At 36.7% G+C, this 9979-nt stretch overlaps 1 protein-coding gene and 1 pseudogene across 2 annotated transcripts; one reads left to right on the top strand and one right to left on the bottom strand.

The window, feature by feature from the left end:
• The first annotated feature begins 3657 nt into the window (after positions 1 to 3657).
• LOC122039304 lies at positions 3658 to 3801 on the top strand (annotated as a pseudogene).
• Positions 3802 to 4981: 1180 nt separating this feature from the next.
• Positions 4982 to 9692, bottom strand: LOC122015647 (putative disease resistance protein RGA1). Of its 2 annotated transcripts, XM_042572654.1 has the most exons (3): positions 9451 to 9692; positions 5709 to 9312; positions 4983 to 5291 (listed from the first exon to the last, which is right to left on the bottom strand). In XM_042572654.1, the coding sequence occupies exons 2-3, from the start codon at positions 9243 to 9245 to the stop codon at positions 5262 to 5264; spliced, it is 3567 nt and encodes a 1188-aa protein (XP_042428588.1). In that variant the 5' UTR covers positions 9246 to 9312; positions 9451 to 9692; the 3' UTR covers positions 4983 to 5261. The 2 variants fall into 2 exon arrangements, with proteins under 2 accessions (XP_042428581.1, XP_042428588.1); XM_042572647.1 differs by having other exon boundaries at positions 4982 to 9312.
• Between the last annotated feature and the right edge of the window lie 287 nt (positions 9693 to 9979).

Genomic DNA, 9979 nt, shown 5'->3' with positions numbered 1-9979 from the left:
TAATGGAGATCAGATAAATACACACACCAAACAAGTATTGACATGGAATCATCATTCAGTCTTTTCCTCTATGCAAGGATTTCAGATTTAACTCTCATGAAATTCAACTATAGAGTGGAACTTAGTTTTATTAGAAAGATAAAACAAGTTGATGTTGGAATTACCTTAATATTATTTAAAGTTCAAGAAGTATTATACGTTAGAGTAATTTATGTGATCCTATATTTTAATGTTTGGACAAAAGTTTAAGTTAACTTTATTATTATATTTGATATGCATATATTATGAATGTGCAGGATGCATGTACAACAAGGAAAGACCAAGTGTAATTTTGGCAAAGGAAAATCCAAGGATGAGTCTTGGCGGTGTAAGTCCAAGCATGTAGTCTTGGCAATGTAAGTTCAAGTGTGACTTGGCAAGGATAAAGTCTCGAAGAGAGGAGCTCTTGGCAAGATTGAAGTTCCGGAGGCACAATCTCTTGGTAATTGAAGACTCGACAACAAGAACAAAGCCGATGGAAGCTCTTGAAGGTAAAGCGTGAAGGATGAGAAGACATCTAAGGAACACAAGGCTGATGGAGGAGGATAAAAGGTAAGGTCAAGAATTTTACAAGCGAGGACGAGTGCTGTGAGTGTACTCAGGGTAAAAAGTTGATTGGTGGTTGAGGAACAATGAGCTATGAGGCTACTATTTGCTAAGCTAGTCGACTGGTCACTATGGCAGTCGACTGACACCAGTCAACTGGTATGTGATCAGTCGACTTGTAGCCGACCGTTGGGGTGTAACGGGCGGCTTCACTTAAAGGCCAGTTGATTAGTGTCTACATCAGTTGTCTAGTAGCAGGAAAACAACTTACTGTTTTCCTCCCAAACTCTATTAAATAGAGCTTGGCGTGACTGACCTTGGTGAGAAATTTAAACTTGATTAAAGTCTATTAGAGTCTCCAAGACCCTCTTGTGTGATCCAAGGTTGTGTGATCAAGAAGTGTGGTGAGGTTTCTCCACCCACAAGGAGTTATGCTAGACGGAGCTTTTCGGGGAGTCATCTACCGACGGATCATGATTGTCCATTTATGGATAACCGTGGAGTAGGAGCAAGTTATCTTCGAACCACGTAATCGCATCGTGTTAGAGTTTGTGTTTCGTTTGTTATCTTCTTCCTTCTTATTTTAGGTTAGTTTTCGTATTGTTAGCTTGTTTTTGTATTTCACTGTGCATTAACATTATAAGAAGCGATCTATTTCGATGAGAAACTATTCATCCCCCTAGCGGCGTCAAGGTTCCAACACTTTGAATTCATTTCCAAATATAAAATGGTTCATTCACCAACTCCTGATCAATTAGGGAAGTTAAACCATATCTACGTCAGTATATCCTCACAATTCGATCTGAAAAAACAGGGTGCCAAGAATATCAAAGACAGTATAATGTGAGAAATGAGATCTTTAATCTTATCTGGATTCTCTTTAAAACATAGCAACCAAGAGGTACACATGATGCATCAAGGAGCAATTGCAATAGAGCACTTCGGATTCGATCTGATCTACGAAGCAATTATATCCTAACAATTTTCATTAAAAAAAATAGTGCTTGATTAAGATCTCAAATTCTTGCACGTCATAAACAATATATTACAGAACGATTGTGTTAATACAAAAAAGAGGGAAACAGACCTGGTGTTGATATCATTAAGGGAAAGCCAATATTTCAGCGTAAATTTTCTAAGAAGGTGAGCATGTGCCTTAGCAATTAAAAGAGATCACAGATCTCATTAAAGGCTTATTGCTTTATGACCATAAAAAAGACTTGAATCTTCTCTCAGATATTCTTCAGGATATTAAGACAAGAGGAAAGAAACATGGTTGGGTTTTTGAGTGCATCCGTGGTTAAAGCATTCATAATTTGATGTAGCAGTAATTATCGATTTCGTTGATTTATGCATGAATATTGAAATCGATTTAATCTATTAAAACCGTTGCTTCACGCAAGAATACTTGAAACGATCTTCTAAACTTGTTGATTCAAAGAAAAATATCAAGAATTAGGAAAATAAGGACTCTGTCGAAATTAATATTAATAAAAAACTCTCCCTAAACATTCACTGAACAAATCTTCGTATAGACTCAAATTTTAAGACTAAAGAATGGTAAAAAAATCCTGATATATGAACCTCAATTTTTATTTTATAAGAAAGAAAAAAATCCTATCAAAAAAGTAAATTTCTTAATTGTAAGAAATTAACAAAAGAGGATGCTCTAACTTATGAATACTAGAAATATAAAAATACTCTCGATAAAAATAATAAAAATATTAAAATTCCGTTCTCAAATTGCTCTTTTGTTCGCATCATTCTCTCCATAGTGGAGAAAATTCACTCTCGAATTATTGGTCATATCATCATTAAAAGCATTGTCGACATATTATTGTCTTTTTGGTGTGATGCAACAAAAGATGATGTAACGGATAAATATCATATTCGTTGATTTACGCATGAATATCAAAAGCGACTTGGGTAACTATTAGATCTGTTGATTCGTGCATGAATGCCAGATTCAATACTTCTACAATCTGTTGATTCATACAAGAAAATCAGGAAATAGAAAAGTAAAATTTCTCGTACAATCTCACTCTGATATCAAACTGATGTAACGGATAACTATCAATTTCGTTGATTTACGGACGAATACCAAAATCAATTATCAAATCCATTGATTCACACATGGATACTGAAGTGATTTGAAGAAGAATACGGCTCTGCCAAAAAATAACATTAATAAAAAACTCCCCTTAAATATCAACTGACTAAACAAACATGTATATAGAGACTCAACCTCTGAGACTAAAGAAAGGAAAATTCCTATTTTGTAAGTTATAAGAAAGAAAAGAAATCTTGCAAAAAAGAAATTTTTTTTAATAAAAATTCTAATAGTAAAAAATTAACAAATATGAAGGTAAATGATAATCTATAAATACCAGAAATATCAAAATACCCTAAATATTAAACTCGATAAAAATAATTAAAATAAAATTACTCTTCTATCCGCATCACAACTCCTGCAACGAAGACAAATACTCACATCCTTCTGCCTAGCTTTCTTAAAATATATAACAAGTTTTTTTCGAAAAAAAAAAACGTAAAAGGGAGCATCTATGAGCAAATCAATCTATTATGACACCGAATGTATAGCATGCAAATTTTAAACCTACAACCATATGAGAATATAATGTTCAACCAAGACTAGCCATTATCTCAAGGTCAAGCATAATACATAATGCAGTAACAGTGGAGCTCAACAATTATGCAATAACAACAGATCTGGAAAAGTAAGCGAAGAAGTCGAGTCTATACTGGAAGGCCGTGGGTGTAGTTGGAGAACATAATTATTTAATTTTACTATTTTATTAAAAATCTCCCCCCTTTACTAACTAATTTGGTGAAGACTAAAATAAATTTATGTTAATATCTTTTTTTCTATTCACACTAAAAATAATTCCAAGGTTTATTAGTAATTCCACAAGCGAAACAATCAGTGATCTAGAGTTCGAGACTCAGCTGCGGCATGTTATTGGAAATATTTCTCATTAATCAATCGGGGATCTAAAGTTCGAGACTCAACTGCGGCATATTATTGAGAATTTTTCTCATTAATCAATTAGCATACTTTTCTTAGCTTTTTGGCTAAGATCAAGTATGATATTAAATTAAATTAAATTTTTATAAGAGGGAATCTGTTATAGCTTGCTGCTAGGATGCTTGAGTGTTATCCTAGCATTGCACTATTGCATGGGTCATGCAACGCGTGTGCACGATCACTAGTTTATTATTATAGATCATCATAAATTAATAAATATATATATATAAATATATTGTCAACATAATATATAAAAAAATATAATGATAAATATCATAATATATTTTAATAAATAGTGTAGCGGTGGATCCTCTAGTTTTATGAGATTCACCGATAAAGATAGAGGATATAGTTACGTGTTCCGTTTAAAAATTATCTCTCCATGCTTGAATTCCTAAATTAGTCATTCAATTGATAAATAATTGAAATTTGGATATACTGAACGGCTACATGTGTTGTCTTTACTTCCCAACCACCACCCTCATCACCGCCGCTACCGCTGCAGCCTCCTGCCAAGCAACCCTAGATCTCCTCACACCACACTCCTAGTGGCTAGTGGATCTCAACCTAAGTAGAGGAGCTCAGCCCAATTGATCATCTTCTGTCACGCATCTTTCCTCGCTTCAGTCTATTCCCAGCCTGAAATCTCTAGCAATCTCTCATGCTTTCTCGGATTCAACACATGGCATTGATTGCCTCCGTCTCGTTTTCTTCTGCAGGGAAAGAGAGAGCGATATCGGAGACGGAGTACTACAAGGAGAGGGCAACGAGCAACTGTTCGACTTCGGATACAATCTAGAAATTATGAACTCATTTGTACAAAGCACCTTCATATTGTTTTTCTTTCAATCCAGTCCCTATTTCAATGAACTAATATAGAGGATTGAAGGATTAGCTTTCACTAAATATTTAGCTACACTTTTCATTTTTCATTAAAAATTTATCAAATTTAGAGATGATGGCGACAAAGATCTCGCGGTTGTTTGTATCCAACAAAATAATAAATTCACCACTATAAATAGATATCTGTGGAGGAAAAATGAAAATATAAATCAATATGCAGAAAAAAGTATAAAATAGTTAATTCAAGATTGTGCAAGCCAAAAATACTCTTTAAGAGTTGAACTATGAATAATTATATCAATACAGTCGTTTTTGGTCCGTGAGAATAAAATACACAAAGGAAAATACAAATTGAGCTATTAATTAGTCTCTATGAAGGAATATTCAAGTGGTAAACCCAAATCAACAATTTTCATCCTACATTGTAATTTATCTTTCACTAGAAATTCTTCTCATTAAAAGAAATCTAATTTTTAAGGTCTAAATCATGACAATTTATTCTGAAAAAAAAAATCTACAAGTATTCATTTTGCAAGCTCATACGATACAGTAAAAAATTAAATAAATTAGAAATCCACACCGATACACCATAAACAAATTTTGTTCCCTAGGAAGTGATTCTAAAGACACCATATATTTCCATGGGAACATATGCCTAAGCCATCACTTCACTTGAATATTATTATTAGCAAACTCCAAAAGATGCTTTTTACCTTTTGTCTTATGCACATTATGCCCATGAAGAACCAAATCCTTGTTGTGATAATTAATTGAACCGTCCACGTTCTCATTCCAATTCCAACCTTGCCGTCGTAAGCTAACCGTGTAAATTACATGCAATACAAGAGAAAAAAAAAAGAATGAGCAATGTAAATAATGCTAATTATCAAAGATCTAAACAAAAAAGCAAAGACATTTGGGAGCTTGGACAAAAGGAAAAAAAAAATTGTATGGCAAAGAAAAAAGTTGATGAATCGTATATACGTGAAAAGAGAGTATTCTATTAAATTCCGGAGACACCACGCTTTACCCGGACCAATATTCACCGCTGATTTACCTCCTCCTAGGATCCCTGTGGGGCCAGGCCTAGGGGGCCGCTGGGTGGCGGGATCCGCCTTTTGCACAGTGAAAAGAGAGTATTCTTCTATTGCCAAGATTAACTAAAAATACAATAGAAGGAATGCAAAATAAATGCTCTTTATACATGAAAATAACTGGCGTCAAGGGTACTTACTCTCCTTTTTCTATCCGCGTAGAACTTTTCTGACTGCTCCTTCAGCGTTGGATGAACATCGCCAAAGCAATGGAAAAAAATTAGTGACATGGGAAGCCCATCCTCTGGCATCGCTCGGATCTGTGGACAATCAAATATATTTAGTTCTTCGAGAAGGGGAGGAAGTCCTTTCTCTGACAGTGATTGGATCCGTGGACAGTCGTCTATTTTTAATCTCCGTAGGGAGGGAAGAATTCCTTTCTCTGGCAGTGATTGGAGCTGTGGACAGTGATACATCACTAATTTTTCTAGGAAGGGAAGGCAATGCAGCAGCTCAGTTGGAAGAGATTGCAGTTTATCGCAATCAATGAATCTTAAAGATGTAACAGCAGTGAGGCTTCGCACCAATATCGGCTCTATAAATATCACCTCCTCAGAACATGATTCAATTTGAAGTTTTGTGATGAATGACAGTGAGTTTCTCAGAGGAAACATTTTAAGCAGAGCAGTGTTGTCCACGCATAATTTAAGCAGAGATGACAAGCTCTGTGCTCGCTCATCTTCTACATCCAACTGAACCAGCTTAGGGCATCCTACGATCTTCAATTTCTTGAGGGATATAAGGAGTCCTAAGCACTCCATCCTTCGCAACTCATCACAGTTAGAGATGTTTAAGTATTGCAGTTCTACCAATTGAACCAGAGGAATAGACGTTATGTGTGGACAATGGCCTATTTCCAATCTAGTAACTAAACAAAGGTTGTGCAAGCAGTCGGGCAAAAGTTTTGCATATTCGCCACAGTTGATCAATTCCAATACCTTGAGTGAGGGCGGGAAATGGCGGCCACCTTCCTCGTCATCTTCCGTTTTGCTATTTAATATGAGCTTGGGACACCTTACTATTGTCAATTTTTCTAGGGAAGGAGGGAAGGGAGGTAATCTCTTTAGTTTTGGACATATTTGAACACAGAGTTTACGCATGCAGGGAAATAGATCTCTGCCCTCGGTCCAAGACCACTCCTCCAATGCCGGCAAATCAAATAAATAAAGCACTTCCAACTTTGGAAAACACTTGCCTTCAAATTCATGACTCAGTTGTTTCAAAGCAGGCATGTTGATCATGTAAAGTTTAATCAGATGCAAACGTTGACCAATAAATGGCAGAACATCATCCCATCCCTTGCAATCTTCTAAGTCAAGTTTTTCCAAGTTCGATAGAACTTTTGGCATCAACCAACTAGGTGACTTAGCTCCGTTGTACCCTCTAATTCTCAATTTTTTTAGTGATTCGTGTGGCTGCAGACCTTCAATTACTTCCTCTTCCAACTTGGCATCCTTCTCATCATTCCATTCCAACTCCAATTCTTTTAGGTGGACTTTGTTCTTTAACTCAGCATGATGTGCTTCTTTGCTATCGACAACATTCTCAAGATTTTGAATACTAAGTGTTCCATGAAGCTGTGTCATATCCTTTAGTTGTCCAAGCTTGTGTGCATCGTCCTCTTGAATACGAAATGTTGGCAATTCTTGAAGATTAGTTAGTCTCCGTACATCCTTCATTATCACCCAAAACTTGCAATTTGCATCAATGTGTCTCAAATTGACCAACTTACCCAATTCTTGTGGTATAGACTCTAGTTTAGAACAACCTTTTACCTTCAGTGTTTGCAAATTATAAAGGTCGCCTAATGAGTTAGGTAAAAATTTAATTTCAGAATTGTATGATAAATCAAGGTAACGGAGGTGAATCAATTTATCAATATGTTTAGATAACTCCCGGAAGTGACACCTACTTACATCCAGAACGCGAATGCTTCTTAGTTTTCCAAAGAGGCTATTGGGAGGTGAATTTCTCAACACCAAGGTGCGCAACTTGTCGAATCCAGAGAACTCCAACGGTAATATTCTTTCTTCTACTCGTAGATGCCGAACTGTGGCAAGCATCTTTCTTCGTTCGTTACTTTTAATCCTACATGTCTCTTCTGCAGCAATCATCTCAGCTAAATCATGTATAAGGTCATGCATCACAAAGTGATATAATCCATAATTTCCGAATTCTTCAAAGAACGACCTATTAACAAACTCAAGGAAATAGTCACTTCCAACATCTTCCATCCTATTTGTGTTTTTATCTTCGATGAAGCCTTCAGCCATCCACATTTGAATCAATTTGTCTTTATTGAATTCGTAGTCTTTAGGAAACAGTGAGCAAAAAGCAAAGCACTGCTTCAGATTTTCATTAAGATATTGATAACTTAAATGCAGAGCTGGCATAATGCTATCTTCATCTTGTTTTACTTTCCATATATCGCTTTCCATTACGGTGGCCCAGTGTTGCTGGCACAAATTTGATTGCAGAACTCTGCCAAGTGTCTTTGCAGCTAATGGTGAGCCCTTCAACCTATGAGCAATCTTTCTACCAATGTTTTCTAGCTCCGGATAGTCTTTAGGATTGAGTGTGCCAAATGAGCATTTATTGAACAATTGCCAAAAGGCATCTTCGTCTAAACCATGGAGTAAGATTGGTTCCACCAGGCTAACCATTTTAGAAACTTTCATATCTCGAGTAGTAACAATGATTTTGCTACCATGAGCTCCAACTTTGAGTAGTGCACAGAAGTTCTCCCAGATACTTTTATCATCGCTCCACACGTCGTCAAGAAAAAGCAGAAATTTCTTTTTCGCAATATGCTGCTGGAGTATTTTTTGAAGAGGTTCTAACCTCATACTATCATATTGTTTTTGTAGAGTTACTGACTCTATTATAGATTTAGTGAGTCCCTGTACAGTGAAATTGTCAGACACACAGATCCAAATCTTGAGGTGAAAATGATCCTGAACTCTGTCGTCTCTGTGCACATACTGAGCAAGAGTAGTCTTTCCAGCCCCTCCTATCCCGACGATGGGCAAGACGGAGAAAGTATCGTTGGCAAATCCAGATTCAAGTTCCACCTGACTAGCTGACCCCAACAACCAGTCTACTACTTGGTTCAGTTCTTTGTCTCTGCCAAACAATATGTCCGTCACCGGGGAAGAGCATGATTCTCTGGCCTGAAACTTCACCTCAGGTTGCATCCCTTTATCATTTCGTGGTAACACATTCTTGATGCTCTCCATACTATTAGCAATTCTCTCCAGCTTTCCTTGAATCCTCCTCACTCTCTCTCTCATATAATAAGAAGACCCAAACAACTTTTTTTTTGCTCTAGACAAAATGTTTGGAAGGCCAATGGAGCCACTTGCCTCGTACTTTTCTTCATCTTTGATCTTCTTCTTGAAGACATGGTATTGGAACTCATCTATCAAGTCCTCAGCATCATAAGCAGCATCCTTGAGTTCCTGCATCAATGTCTTCCACTTGGTGTTGTTGCTCCCACTACTCTGTACCTCGTCAAGGATGATTTGAGTCTTCAGCAGCGACGTGCACAGCTTATCCATGTCCTCCTCGAAACCCTGGCCCTCGGCAAACAGTTGGATGGCTTTGTTGCTGGCCTTATCGACCAAGTTCTGGATGAAGAACGGCGCGAACCATCCCCCCGCTGTTAGTAGGAACGCCATTTAATTAATTGCAGAAGAGAGCAGCCGCAGATCCTTGTTCTTCTTTCAGATCTGCAAGCCAAAAGAACTGCAAAAACAAAACAAAGACAGCAGTCATCAAGGACTCACGTCGATCGTATAGTAGATCGAACTATTGATTTGATTGATGGCAAATTATAAGGATTAATATGGCAAAGTAATATGTATAAGAGATTAATTTGAGTACCTCCAAATAAAGTGAATCAGGAGGTGATCGTTGCTTGCCGTTGAGCGGCCGATGCTTCTGCAAACTACGGAATACTCCCAAGAAGCAAATATTGCTAAAAGGAAGTTGGAGATCAAAGCAAAGTTGAGCGATGTTTCTGACAACTACATAATAGTCTCCGGCTGCAAATAGTTGGAGATCAAAGTAAACCTGAAGACTTCGGCCTCTACGCTTAGAATGGCGATTACAATATTTTTTTTTTTCTTCAGATCGATGGAAGTTGACTCTGCCAGGATTGATTAAAAATATTTAATATATAATATAATTACAAAAAAATAATCTATCTAACTAACCCATCATGTCATCATTCAATTCAATTAAACTCTCTCCCCTAGAGCCGTAAACGAGCCGAGCTGAGCTTTGAAGTGTTCAAGTTTAATTAATAAGGTAATTGAGTTGAGCCGAGTCGAGCCAAACTTAAAATGAACCCAGGTTTTAAAATAATTGTTCAAGTTTCGCTTGGTTTATATTTTATGAGCTTGAACTTATT

This window comes from Zingiber officinale, chromosome 1A, assembly GCF_018446385.1.
Source record: "Zingiber officinale cultivar Zhangliang chromosome 1A, Zo_v1.1, whole genome shotgun sequence".
NCBI lineage: Eukaryota > Viridiplantae > Streptophyta > Magnoliopsida > Zingiberales > Zingiberaceae > Zingiber > Zingiber officinale.
The sequence above is the reverse complement of the archived record's forward strand: the minus strand, read 5'-3'. Positions and strand labels throughout refer to the sequence as shown.

Coding starts and splice junctions, on each gene's coding strand:
- LOC122015647 (XM_042572647.1), bottom strand. CDS start 9,245: ATGGCGTTCCTACTAACAGCGGGGGGATGGTTCGCGCCGTTCTTCATC.